The sequence below is a fragment of the Tenebrio molitor genome, chromosome 8 (assembly GCF_963966145.1).
Source record: "Tenebrio molitor chromosome 8, icTenMoli1.1, whole genome shotgun sequence".
Classification (NCBI taxonomy): domain Eukaryota; kingdom Metazoa; phylum Arthropoda; class Insecta; order Coleoptera; family Tenebrionidae; genus Tenebrio; species Tenebrio molitor.
In genome coordinates, this window is record NC_091053.1 from 17552944 (window position 1) to 17568032 (window position 15089).

Consider the following 15089-nt stretch of genomic DNA (forward strand, 5'->3'; position numbering starts at 1 on the left):
TACCAAATCTACAAATAACCCTTCATCGCGATCAATATTGCTAATTCTCCGATTCTTACAAAATTTAGCAAAATGATTGTATCCACCACAATTTTTGCATTTTTTACCATAAGCTTTGCACTCACGTTGCTTATGTAGTGAACCGCACCTATTACAATTGTACATATTGTTAGCATCAAATGATTGTTTATTGTCGGCATTAAAGTTATTGGAACTTATCTGCGTTTGTTGATGATTTTTGAAATGCGCTCCTCTCTGTCTGCTGCTCGCTTCTTCTCTTTTCCCATCTCTGTCTCGGCCACTTGCAGTCCCTTGACGTTGTACCCTTTTTTGTCCATCTTCAGTTTTTCTCACTCCCATAACTGATTGGAATTCGTCTGTCCTTCTTCCACTTGTGGTGCACAAAATTTCCATTTGCTTGTTCGTTATCTCTGCCGCCTTGCAGATTTCAACAGCCTTCACCAAGTCTAAATTTTTTGTTCGCAAAAGCCTGTCCTTCACGTTCTTATCTCTGATACCCAACACCAATCTGTCCTTTATCAGAGACTCGCTCAATGTCCCAAATTCGCAATTTTCACTTAGCTGCTTCAGCTGCGTTACGTATTCATCCACGGATTCTTCTTCTCTCATTTCCCTTGAGAAAAATATGTACCTCTCGTAGGTCACATTGATTGTAGGAGCAAAATACGCTGTGAATTTCGCTTGAATGCTTGCGAAACTCGTCTTTTCTTTCACACTTTCGAACTTGAAGGTATTGTAAATTTTCAGAGCCTTGCCTCCAACGCAGTTAAGTAAAACCGCCCCCTTGTACTCCTCAGTTTCCTTTTCCGCCTTCGTCGCTTGCAGATAAATGTTTAACTTTTGCACAAAAAAGCTCCATTCCGCTGCGTTATCTCCGTCTAACTTTAACTCTGAAGGTGGTTTTGCACTGTTCTGCATTTTGCTGTTTTTTCTTTTTTCCACTTTAGGAATTCACTTTTCACTTTTCAAACTTGACTTTCTCGTTGAATTTGTCTTTTTACCGACTGCGCCATGTTATGTCTTGGGATAGGGGATCGGAAGCGTGTGCAATCACTACCCGTGCCCAGTCATTACTGTCTTTTTATTGACTCCCCACTATTTACATTATCTACAATACTATGACATGGGGGAAGAAGACAACTTATGAAAAGCAGAAAGGAGTTTCTATGGTACGATGTAGTCGTATTTAAATTTATGTTACGTATCTTAAAATTTGGGTAAATAAAAAATGAAAGGAGTGGTAAATGAGACAATAATAACAGTTTTAATTAACGTTACCTTTGGACAAAAATTAATTTTGAGTAGCAACGAGCATTCAAAAAAATTGTGCCCAAACATGCTGTTCTGTCATTTTAATTGTTACGCTTTAACATTTCCTTTAGATACATAATCCTATTACTGGATTATCATTTTAACATAAACTACAGAGTCATTAATTATAAATGTTCCTTCATCTAGGACCTAGGTGGCCGTGCGCTATGCTTTAGGTGCGCCGCTCCACCAACTAGATGAAGGAACATTTATAATGAGTAATGACCTTGTACATAAAACATAAAATACTGTGATGTTTCTACGTTGTGGTACAATCCTGGTCACGGCACCAATTTAATATTTTCTCTTTTTGGTACAATCCTGGGTGCCGCTTTTTCTCGGAAAAAATACGAAACAAAAAAAGCCTCTTCTAAGAGTACTGGATTCTTTTCGAACAGTACCGTTTCTCATCCCCCTGCTTGATCAAAATGGCCAATCAGCTCTGTTAGATTCTAAATTGATTACTCTACCCAATCGCGTTAGTTTTCGAGATTTCTAAAAAAATTTATGTAATCATTTTCGTTAATAATTAGATTTTTGTTAACACCACACAGAACTTATACAGTGTATTTTTTTTAACTATTGCCATAGGCAATTGCATGGTAAAACTTATACCCCCCTGTTAGCTTTTGTTGTGAAGAAAATATTCAAATCATTTTTGGAACAAAGTTGAAAGATTTTTTAAACTATCCGATAGTTTAAAAAATCTTGTAATTCAATATCCTAAGCAGTCTACAATAGTTGTGAAAAAATACTTTGGTAAAAGTGTTTTCTTGCCACTATCATTTTTAACAGGCTGAAAAATGTTGGTTGACTTTTGTCATTTTCATTTAAAAATACAAATGCTAATAAAACTCACTTAAGGGTGCTGTGAAGTAAAATAAAATTCTGGTTTCGTGCAATGTGGGTTGCATACTCTGCAAACGCTGGATCTACCATGACGTCTGTCAAGAATGGGTTTGCCGGGACCCTTCTCAGCGGGAGTTATTGTCACAAAATGCACGTAATAAATACAGCGGCACTTCGTATTTTTACAAGGGTAATCTCCAAGCCTTACTGTTCAACGCCTGAATTTTGCTCTACGTAGGACTGTAATGGCAGTAAAATTAGAATAAGATGCAGTTTATGCTAATCTGAATACCTACCTGCCGGAGAAGAGGATTATAAACCTCTTTTGTTGAATTCAAGAAAAGTATATTTTTGCATAGTACACAAGTTTTCTGGCAAAAATATTGTTCAATGTTGAACCCACATTACCCTCTAAAAATAAAATTGTTGTATTGAACATGATTGTACCTATAATTCCTTAGTTTATTTATCTGCACGTTAATAAGTAATATTTGTACTAGTAAATGATCCATACAAAACTCCTTCAATTTTGATAACATTTTTAAATAAAATTCTTCATCTTGATATATAATTGTTCCTGTACAACTTACAGTCAATTGGAAAAAAATCGAATACATCAAATTTCCTAAAGTTTAATTCATCCTTTTTGTTGTTAATTTTGATGTTAGCGAGACAAGCAATAGTATAAAAAAAAGCAAATGCAGGCATATGAAATGTCATACCAATGTCAACTATACCACACGCACACAGTTGCCACATAAAATTTCGTACATCATCACTCAATAGTCAGTAGTATGAATCGTTTCTTTTGAGTGAAAACTGGTTGTTTTTCAGCTCACAATATTTAATTTTCATATTCAAAATTACTTCCTTCGGTATGAAATTTTTATTTTTTATTTAATTTCCACTATGAATTTATAATACTAGGCACACAAAAAATTTCAATGAAGCAATAGGTATAATGTATTTCAACTTTAAAAAAACGATGCTTGGCCATGACAATCTGTATATCTGAAGAAAAGTTTGGTTAGGAATTCTGAAAATTTTGAAGTCACGATGTTGCCATACTTATGTTACGTTTTTTTACGAATCGATTAAAAGAAATTAATAGAGAACCAAAGTGTGTCCGAATTGTCGAAGTTAAACTGTATACAGTTTAGAATTTAATCGAATACAAATTCATTGTTCTCGCATTGAAAATGTCCATCAATCGCATCGCTACTTAGAATTTACACTTCCAGTAACCATCACCGAAGTTTCCATGAATTATTTATTCATATTTAGTCAGTGTAAGTGCTTTCCGACAAATTTATGACATTATACCTAGTTACCGTTCCCTTGCCCCTTACGAAGCGGTGCCGGTGATCGTTGAACAGAAACAGCTGGACTGTAGGACGAAGATACGATGTGATCAAGAATGACTGAATCTGTTGGTAACAATAAAAGTTGGCAAATTTGATATTTACCAAGAAAGGTTCATTTTTGTAATAGCAAAAATATAACTGACATAACCAAAAATGTTCTTAATGTCGTCTCAAGTTAAAAAATCCTGTCAGTGCCAACTACGAGACAAAAAACCCGGTACTTTTCAATTGTTTCATTGCCAACAGACTCAGTCATTGTTGATCAGTGATCACGCTGTAGTATACTCCGTACGCTGATAAATTGCACGTTTTTAAATTCTAGTTCCAAAACATCCATTCGAACAAAGTTTCAGGAAACGTATTTTGTTATAAACTGTTGTTGAAATTATGTACTGATTCTTCGAGGAAGAATGTTATAATAAATGTTTTTCTATTTGCGTCGGTGACAGATCTGTTACAATATCAAAAACAGAATCGTAACACCTGAAAGCGGTTCTATAATAGGGGTAGTACAATTTACTAAAGTCTAGAGGATTCTGGCAGCATCAGCAAATACGCGCTAATATCCCAAAGCCGACAAAGGTTTCAATTGTTTTTTGCCAACCATCATAAAATTTTCCAGAATTTTAAAATTCTTACTTTTCATTTAAAAACGGCTCGAAAGGTGCAAAATAGAAAAAATAGTATTAAAAAACCCGTTTCATGAGGCGTTTATTCCATTCGTCCTTTATAAAACTCGCGTTTTGCGACTCGTTTTATAAACTTGGACTCATGAAATAAACACTTCCTTATGAAACTCGTTTTTTAATATAGGTACTATTTTTGAGCGCTATTCTACTTTTGACTGCATTGAATTTATTTGTGTCTCATACCATCATTATCAGAATAATAACTTTGTAATTCGTCGAGGAAACGAGGCTTTCACGACCGATCTGTTCCAAAATGAGAGTTTAGTTTCTGGGTATTTTCTGTCAGGTAGAAATGCAAATAGACGGTCAACAATCCTGGAAACCAGCGGAATCTTATAATTCAATTCTAAATAAATTTGTTGGGGGTAAAAGAATAAATTTTTCTTTAAAAGGATCTTATGAAGGTAGATGCTATGCTGCAACAATTAGTTATCACACAAAAGGTCAATTTATTTCTACGATATCTCAGGAATTAAATAATGGTAATATAGGAAAATATACAATGGAATATAGTGAGAAAGTAAATAAATTACGTCAAAACAGAAAGGTAACGGGTCGAAAAGTTAAAAATCGTGCTTGCAGCACCGATTCAAATTATAGTCAAAACTGTGAGGCATTTAGTGCGATTCTGTTTCAAAATTTAGCAAGATTGTTATTGAACAATATTGATTTTGCACAGATCCAACCAATCAACAGCTTCATATCATAGCAACTGCAACATTGTTATATAGCAATATTGGTAAATTTTAAAACAGAATCGTACCAATTACCAGAATTTCCAGACATGTCTACGGATAAATATGAAAATGCCAAGATTAAATTTTTGAATGAGGTTTCTAGCGTCAACATTTCTGATATAGAACAAAAAACTCGAGGGCAAAATTCAAATCCTGAATGGTATAGAGAACAATCATTTCGACTTATGGTTAGTAAATTCGGGAAAATTTGTAAAATGCGTTTAAATACTGACACTGCAAATACGGTAAATGAAATTTTATATTCAGAAAAATCATCCACTCGAAATTCTGTACCTAAACCACTGTTACATGGAATGCAAAATGAAGAAAAAGTGAAAGAAAAATTCCGCACGTGAAATAATAATTGAAGAAGGTATAAAAAATAAGATTATTGATTATTTAACAATAGATGACGAAAAGTATATAAAATTAAAAACATCTGACCCGTATTATTATCAAGTACAAGGTCAATTGCACGTCACCAATCGCAATATTTGTTACTTCGTTGTTTACACTCCAACGAAAGAGAAATTCAATTCGGATTTAAAATACTGCATAATTAAAAAAGACGATAGATTCTGGTGTGAAAATATGGAAAATCACTTGGAAGAATTTTATTTTGGGGCTTTACTTCCGGAATTAGTAGATCCTAGACATAAAAGAACACAGCCGATTAGAAGAATACTAAAAAAAGAGTTATAATTTTCCATGGTTTAATCTTCTAAATTTAATTCAATTCTAATTTCTAGTCATTTAGACAAGAAATAAATAAATTTATTAAAATTTTTATATCAGTTTTTGAAAAACAGATTTTTGTTAAAATAATAATACATTTTTTATAATTAAAGAAAGTTGATAAGTCGCACTAATTTAATGGAGATAGGGCTATTGCTGAGGCCTTCATAAGAGCCAACCCATCAATTAGAGTACCTCTGAGGTGATGCGGAAAACCCTTGTGAAATTATTTTATCATATTGACCAATACCTCCTACTGCGTGCTGTTAGTAGCCGACCAAATTCTAGTAATAACGACATGGATATTATGTACCTCCTTGTTTACGCGCCTTACTTACCGCAAACATTTGGAAGAGTCGTTTCACTTATTACCTGCTGAGACCCTCATAAATCTTCCCTCTTATTGTAAGTTGTGTTGCCTATTTCTTATTTTATTTTAAAATTCGTTATCTATAAATTCTATCTTTGCTTACAAAATATCACCTTAAACAAAAATCTACGATTGTAGCTGAGTAGATAACATTAACAGCTACATATTGAGTGTAATTTCAATATAAAAATCTTATTTTCGAGGGAGTTATGACGATTCCCGTTTTTAGCATTAATACGGTTTTTTTCAAATATACAAATATTTAAAAAAATCTGTCAACGTAGCGTCACTGATACAGATATTACCAATATGTAGACACATCGACCGCTTTTTCAAAGTTAAAAATGTGGGCTGAAACACGATCCGCGTTTGCACCATTTTCCTCGATTTTGCCTAGTAGTTCACAGCACCCTTAATCAAGGAAACATTAATGTGATATCTCTCTCAAAAATTCAGTTCAATTAAAATTTGTAAATATGTACAGGGTGTTTTCGAAGTTGAGGTGTTTCTTGTAATAGGAGGGACTATACATTATTCTTAAGAATTTCAGCCTAAATCGTCTTAGTAAAATGTTTGTATTAACGGAGATAATTGATTGCATATTTTTATAGTTTTCTAAAATTTTGAGTCCGGTCCTGTCTATTTCTCCGCTGTACTAGATTAATAAACTGACGTGGCCCAGGATGGAATCTTTCCGAAAATCGCTCTGCGTACTCTCTGGATGCCGCAGTTATATTCTATAGCATTGCCCATACTTTAGCAACATATCTGTGAGCTCGTTATTTTCGTAATGATAACCCATTCCGATTAATTAGATGACAATTCTGACAGTATTTTTAATTAACGTCCATGCTCATTTGATTTTTTTTTTGTCAATTTTAGTTGCTAACAAATCAGCGCAAAATTAAACAGGACCGGTTTCAAAAATTTCAAAAAAATTAACTTATTGTATCTTCATTGCCGTACACATTTTACTAAGGTGATTTTGGCTAAAACTCTTTAGAACAACGCATACTATCACATGTTAAAAGAAACGCCTCAACTTCGAAAACACCCTGTATATTTAGGCATAATTACGTAACTCATTTCAAAATTGTCTCATTTTTCTTTAATCTTCAGTTTGCAAGTACCAGAAAATGCTTTGGTTCTTCAAGTCAGCTCCGATTTGATTTTTACAAGAAAAGAGCTGGAACCACAGACCTTGGCAAGGACTATGAAAAACTGATGTGCGCATTATTCGCTTTGAAATTCAGCACAAGTGATATTGTGGCAGATTTTGAGATGAAAACCAACAGTGACGACTGTGGAGACTTTGACGACGTGGTATTGAAAATGACTTTTGTGGATGGACAATCGGAAATGTTTCTCTTGCAATTGAAACATACTGAGAATATAAAAAAAGTTACTGAAAAAAAGCTTGCGGCGAAAAATGGCGACTTCAGCTTACCGAAGTATATAAAATCTATTCGAAATTTTGAAAACACTAAAAATATCAGTTTTATTTTATACACGAATTTGTCGACGAGCATCGAAAGTAGTTCAAAATTTTGTCTTCAAATTGAAAACATGAAAAATAAAGTTGAGAAAAAGGAAGAGATTGTTGTAAGGGAACTACAAGACTTGGATTCCAAGAAACTTCTGCTAATCAACAAAAAAGAAATCAGCGATAAGAAAAAAGGAACCAAAGTTTTCCAGTTTGAATTAAATCAGAGTAGTGGATTAGTTGAAGGTCTTGGTGATTATTTAAAACGTTTCTATTTCTTTGCCCAGCAGACTAACACGACAGGAGCACAGTCATTAATCAACGCTATGTTGAAAGAAAAGTGTGGAATCATCGATGCTACTTACTCTTCAAGTTTTATACAGTTCATGGAAATGTGGTGGTCTGGTAACTTTATCCTGACCAAATATGACGTGGTAGCAAAATTGGCTGAGATAACGCTTACACCTTTTATACAAACGATATCGGACAGAAAGTGCAACGAAAAATCACAACTTCTTCGAGAAGCAATTATGAAATTTGACATGATGATTGTTAGAGATACGAATGAAGAGGTTATCGCTAACATCTGGAACGAGACTGCAAGTGACGATGAAATCAATTTCACGTCGCTCAAATATGGACTGCGTTTTATGGGGTTCAAGGATTTACCTTCAAAGGCCAGAAGTAAAGTGTTGTGGCATTTAAACAAAATTCCCTTGATCGTAAAAGCGGAAGAATGTCATGAAACACAAGTTAAACACGCCATCCGACTGCTTGAGAAAGTTGAAAAGAAGAAAGTTATATTATTGGGAAACGCAACAAAAGAAGAGTTTCCGGGATGGAAAGTTTTTCAAGATCTTTCCGATTTGCCAAATGAAGGTGTCTACGCAGATATCAATAAACATTTTGCGGTGTCTCTTCAAGGTCGACCACCAATTTTTTTGAATCAGTTACTCAATTTTGATCAAATGAATGACAGAATTATTGAAACTACTGAACTTATAAAAATGACACAAGAAGTTATTCAAATCGGTGGAAAGCAAGAGGAAGCGTTTGAAACTTACATTCCTAGAAGTGTTTCTACGATTACTTTAAATATAACCAAAATGTTACAGTCTTGTAAGATAGAAGATTCTCTCCTAATCATTTGTAATGTTTCACAACCTTGGAATGAAGCAATTCGACAGTTGGATTTGCACGTGATGGAGCTTGACCAGTACTTGGAAGAGAGAAAGAAATGTGATGTTTTGCTTACGAATAATAAATGGCCTCAGGTTCCATTCAATGACATTTGTGAAAAGACCAAGAGAAACGTGCATTTACTCCAAGTTTTCGACGATAAAAGTTGTACTTCGGTTCTAAGTAAGAAAAAGATATTTTCTATGGAAATAATGAAATCCGAAGGAGCACGTATCCATGAAATGGAAATCTTCACGTATCTCGACCATCCTCTGAATGTCATTTGCTCACCACCCGGAATGGGAAAAAGCACGCTGGTGTCTCGCTTGAGCACCAATTGTCCGTCCAGTTATTGGAGTGTCCGTGTAAATTTGATCAATCACAAAAGAGTTCTCAAGAAGGAACGTGACTACGATAAAATATTGCACCATTTTGTTCAAGAAGAGGAAGATCCATTCGTGGTTAAGATTTGTTCGATGCTTTTAAAAAATAAAAGAATGTATTTTTTTCTTGATGGTTTGGACGAAATAGACAGTGACTGTCTTCAAGTCGTTTTGGATGCTGTTAAGCACATCTCTTCGTTGGGTCATCGGGTGTGGATTACTTCACGGGAAAATTTGGAGCAAAGAGCGTCGCGAAGCCTAAACATATTTCCCATAAAAATTGAAGAACTGACAGAAGAGCAGCAGAAAGCATACATCCAAAAACGTCTACAGAATATGTACCAAGAAGATGAAGTTGAACACATTACCAATAAAATATACGCCAACGTGGATATCGTTAACAGTCGACACTTGTTAGGAATCCCTTTACAGTTGTTCATGGTTACAGAAAATTTTCGCGACAATAAAAATTTATGGAGAGAACCCGACCAAGAAATTTTTGTGTTGACGAAAATGTATAAGATATTTTTCCAAGGAAAAAAGATGCATCAACTTCGAAAAGTGGGAGTCCACGAACACGAGGACCAGATCGGATTTGACTTTGATCTGTATCTGGAACAATACGAATTGCTAGCACTGAAGTCTTGTCTGGACACCACAACTTTCGACAAGTTAAAGATCAATTTGGGAAAGAGTCAAAACTTCTTGGAAAAATTAAAAACCGGGGATCCCTTTGGAATAGTCAGTGGAGTGACCGACGATAATCAAGTCATCTTCAGCCACCAGACTTACGCAGAGTATTTTGCGTGTGCGTGGCTGAAGAATAATCTGGACAAGGTTTCGCTGCTGCAAGACGACTTGTTTACCAAAAAAAATCAAAATCTGAAGTTCATGTTTGATATCATGTTGGCGGAAAAAAGTGCACTTCACTTGGCTGTAATCTATAGAGATACTGATGTAGTTTTAAAACATTTGGACAAGAGTGAAGTGAAAGATGAAGGTGGTCGAAGTCCACTACAGTTGTTGTGCACTTATGGTGTCGAACATCCTCCTTTGTGGAAACAAGTAAACACTTTGTTTTCCTTTTACAAAAAAAAACACGTTTCCTATAATTATTATGATGAAAATTACATCGAAGAAGTCTCTACACCGTACAAAGAAATATTCAAAATGTTGTCACATTGTAATGTATTTCAAAACGACGACATTTTTGAATGGAACTGTCTCGACTACGCAATTCAACTCCACAACTTGTTCGCTGTAGAAAAACTTTTAGAAAGATTTGGAGACTCGATAAACCTTGAAAAATTATTCAAACATTATGGCAGTATTACACTTGCGTATTATTCTTCACAGTTGGGTTATCTAAATTTATTAGGTGCTGCGATTCGAAAAGACTCAAAAGTTCTATCAGTGAAATTTGGAACATGCAATTTGACATTGTTGCACGTGGCCATCATTAGAATTAAAAGGAATAACAAATTTGGAGAAATTAAAATCGAGGAAATCATAAAAGGGATGACAGCGTTAATAGAACGTGGTTTAGATGTCAACAGCCAATGTGGCTGTGAGAGAACCCCTTTGCATTTGGCTTCTGAACTTGATGACGAAGCGATCGTTAAATTCTTACTGGAACGAGGAGCAAATATCAATTTGACTGATGACTGTAGACGGAACGCACTACATTATGCTCTCAGAAATTATAGAGTAAATATGAGAATAGTAAAACTCTTGATAGATAAAGGGATAGATAAGAAAGCCAAAGATAAAAATGGAAGAACTCCATTACATCTTTGTTGCATAAAAGGATACTACGAACCTTTGGTAATGTTGCTTAATCATGGTCGTCACGCGCAGGTTGCCACTAAAAAGAAACAAAACTTTTTACATAAAATATTTAGACAAAGCAAACCAAATAAAGAAATTATGAGCTCGCTGATCAGTAAAGGCGCAGAGGTGAATGGTAAAGACCTTTATGGATGCACTCCTTTGCATTATGCTTGCGATCTTCATTCGTTAGAATCATCTCTTCTGTCTGGGGAAGACGTTAATGCTACAAACGACAATAAGGAGAAAAAAATTCACCCCATGAAAATAATATCTTTATTGTTAGAGAATGGTGCGAATGTAAACGCTAAAGATTCAGTTAACCGAAGTGTACTTCACTATACCGCCATCAAAAGAAATTATGATTGTATAAAGGTGCTACTTGATCACGGTGCTGACATTAATGCTGTTTGTGATTTCGGGAAGACTGTGTTACATGAAGCCTTCGAAGAAACATACTATTTGCCCGATGTTGAGGTAATTCAGTTGTTGTTAAGTCGCGGTGTTGACGCCAACAAGCGAGATAAGGAACAAAAAACTGCTCTAGATTATGCTGTAAGACGTCGTGGATCAGAAAATATAGAATGGCCTGAATACCACCACATGCTGAAGATAATGTTCGATGCTAGAGTACACGAACAGTTGGTGTCTACTGACTATGTAACGTTTCTTCACCATGCTGTTTACGATGGAAATTGTGTTGCCCTGGAATTATTTCTAGCACTTGGATTAGATCTGAATAATATTGACGTCAACAACGCAGAATACCCTTTGTACTTTGCAGTCGAAAATGAACATCTTCGGAGTGATCTACTACTGAAAATGACCAAGTTTATACGAGATCACAAAACACGTTACAAAAATTGAACCTTTAAAGGAATATTTCTCAAATGGCTGAATCCGTAAGTTTTTTTTATCTATTTATTTCTTTTTCAAAAAGATACAGTAGGTAGGTACTTGTTAAATAGAAAGCGATATCTGTGTGTCGAAATATTTATAGTCGTTCAAGAATCCCAACGTTATATTGCTTCTTGCCCTATTGTTAATAAGTTAAACACCTTAACAAATAAGCTGCTAAAGAAACAGGTCCATCTTTGGTCTGGGTTATTCAACAGGACAATCCAATTTTAAGTTTTGTATTCATAAACGTTTATTAATCCGTAATTATTAAGCATTAGATGTAGATTTACTAAAAAAAATTCTGGTTCAGCAGGTTTGAACGGTGACAAAATTTTTTATTAACAACCTCTGCCTTTGAGAACATGGTAGAAATACCAAGTAGTCCCTCTTGGGCTGAACTGTGGCTTTCTCACCAAAAAGTCTCAAATAATAATCTTCTCATTACTGAAGTCAAAGTGCAATAGAACGTTCGTATTCTTGGAGAGACTATACAAATAATTGGTACCATGTCCTGTTCGTTTTAACCATAAAATCAATCAGATCTGCACAGAAAGTATTCCATTGTTCAAAATAAGTCACACTGTTAATTTTCTGTTTGAAATGACATCTTTAACAAATTTACGTTATGATATATTTAGGTAGATACATAAACTGTTGCAGATTGTTTTAATTTTAAAAAAATTCATTGATAGTAATGTCAGCTATTTTTTATTCTTTCCTCAATATACGGCGATATCATGATGACATATCTAGAATATTGTAACTTTCAACGTGTCTTATGCTTCTACATTGCACTGACAAAAAGTTTTGTTATGTCTTGAGCATGTAATGTTTATTTTTTATTACTAAAAATGTTTTTCTAGATGTCGATTAATAATTACTGTTAAAATTTATTAATTATACTTTTATACCTATTTATTGACGAAGCTTTTTGCATCATCTTACCTACATTAACGGTTAACCAGACAACATGCCATATACTGATACGGGAAAGATGGGGAATTGCAATTAACTAAGTTTAAAAAATTATTTTGAAGTGCAGGAAAGGAATAATCGATTAAAAAAATTGAATTTATTAGCCCACAATAATAGTATATTATGATACGAGTCTTATAAGAAGCATTTTATCGCACGCACGGGTTTAGAGCACGACGATCGTAGCGAGGAGTGCCTTAAAAAAGTAAGTGCGATAAAATGCTTATAAACGAGATGTCAAACAATATTTTTTCTACTTTGCCACTTTTTCAATGAAAAAAAATTTAAAAAAATTTAAAACCGTTAAAGTTGAAGAATTCCACCCAAGGTCACGTCTGCGGTCTGTCGCGACACCACAGTATCCGTCAAGATTAAAAAATTAAATTTCACTGTTTTTAGTATGTATTACTATTATATCACGCCTTTTCCTATTACGATACGCAAAACAGTATCGTAATAGCATCAGTACGAAGGCGAAGTAGAAAAATACTATAACACCCTTGGGATTTTTTTTTATCAAAACAAAAATTATATTCATAAAAAAATGAAACCCAAAACATACTTGATCGCCATTGCCAACCACGCGTCGGGTAATGGCAATCGGTGACGGTAGTCACAAAAAAAATATTACGGTTTGCAAAAATCGCATCTTCAAGTTTTCCAATCCTGTGCACGCAAAATGTGCCAACTTTTTGCAAGACATGCAGCAAACCCATACTTCTTTACGAGTATCTTGCCCAAATTCTTCACAACACATTCATAATTATGTAATTTTTGTTGCCCTCTCTTTCTATTTCTGAATCGCTTTCTAAGGAAAGCTCATCGGAAGATGATTCATCGGATTAACTTTTGAATAATCTTTTTTTAAATAATTTATTTTTTCTAGTCTTGCTCTTTGCAGTCATTTTCACTGGAGTTGATTTGTTAAGGGTAATTGCGGTCATGTGACCGCCATTACCCGTCGGCGATTACATAACAATGTATTGTATCTATAGTTACTATAGTATTAACAATGAAAAAAAAAATACACCTAAGAAAATGACCCACTTCACGCCTGGATAACTATGTGTGAATATCAATTTTTTGAATCAATTATAGAAAAAAATTATTATAATGAGAAAGAAACAAAATTTGAATTTACAATGACATCTAATCATCCAAATGTTGTGACTAGGGAGATTGAGAGTGGGTGTTGGGATATTAGAAAGAAGATTTCATTGATAGTCTTTGATGCGCTGTCCGTGGAGTTTGATGTGAAAAGTGAGAGACAGGTTCCGAGTTTGATATTTGGTTGTACCTATGGTGGTTATAAATGTGCTATGAGAGAGGTCCCTCATACATAGATCCATCGTAAAATGCTCTATCGGCTTTTAACTCTTTCATCGTTGTAATTGAATAAGACTTATTGTTGTTGATTTTGTTCTTCTATTAGTTACTAGTAGTGTACTTATCTGGAGGTGTAGGGCCATCTCCTGTCAGTAGAAAGGAGAAAGGAGAACGGAAAATGGATTCTTCACAACATAAATACATATATAGATAAAAGGTAATATAAAATTAAATTAAATCCTTCAAAAAATAAAAAAAGAAACAAAAAATAAAATAAATTCTTCAAAACAAAAATATACAGTATGTTATTGAAATGCGTTAAGAAAATTTAAACGGTAATAAAACTCATCAAAACAAATGCAGGTAACAGGTAATATAAAAATGTATGATTAAAATTTTATTAATAATTTATTGGATATATGTATGCCTATTTCACAATGAGTCAGGTTCTTTGCCATTTATCATTCTCATAAGAATATGATATAGTTGACAGAGCGAGAAAAAAGTTGCATTCATTAACGTGCACATCTTCTCCAAACATGAACAGGTGGTTAAACTGCCGAAGCGATGTTAAAATTAATGAGATGCCGTCAAGTAATTTTTGTGGATGTACATCAGGCCTTCAAAAATATGCGCACGTTTGGAATAGGTAAGTCAATTGAAGGCTGCTGTTTAATACGCGGGCACTAGGGGCCGGTTTTATTACTCTATCTATTCAGCGACCACACTTTAATGTCATTCGTGTCAAACAGCAGAAAATTCAATCTTTACACTGTTCTAAACGGTTTACTTTTTCTAACGCCTATTCAGCCCAAGATTTCATTTGAACGCGCGATATCACTATCACTGAAATTCACTAGTGATTTCTATACATCCAAACTATTATTTTAACGTGTTAAAACTGCTGGAAACAAACTTTATGTAATCAAAATATTGGGAA

At 34.3% G+C, this 15089-nt stretch overlaps 1 protein-coding gene across 1 annotated transcript; it reads left to right on the forward strand.

Annotated features, from left to right (window-relative positions):
- Positions 1 to 1150: 1150 nt before the first annotated feature.
- On the forward strand, positions 1151 to 11815 carry LOC138137086 (uncharacterized). The gene is made up of 2 exons (XM_069056374.1): positions 1151 to 1190; positions 7196 to 11815. Exons 1-2 carry the CDS (start codon positions 1188 to 1190, stop codon positions 11813 to 11815), a joined length of 4623 nt encoding a protein of 1540 aa, XP_068912475.1. The 5' UTR covers positions 1151 to 1187.
- Positions 11816 to 15089: the final 3274 nt, after the last annotated feature.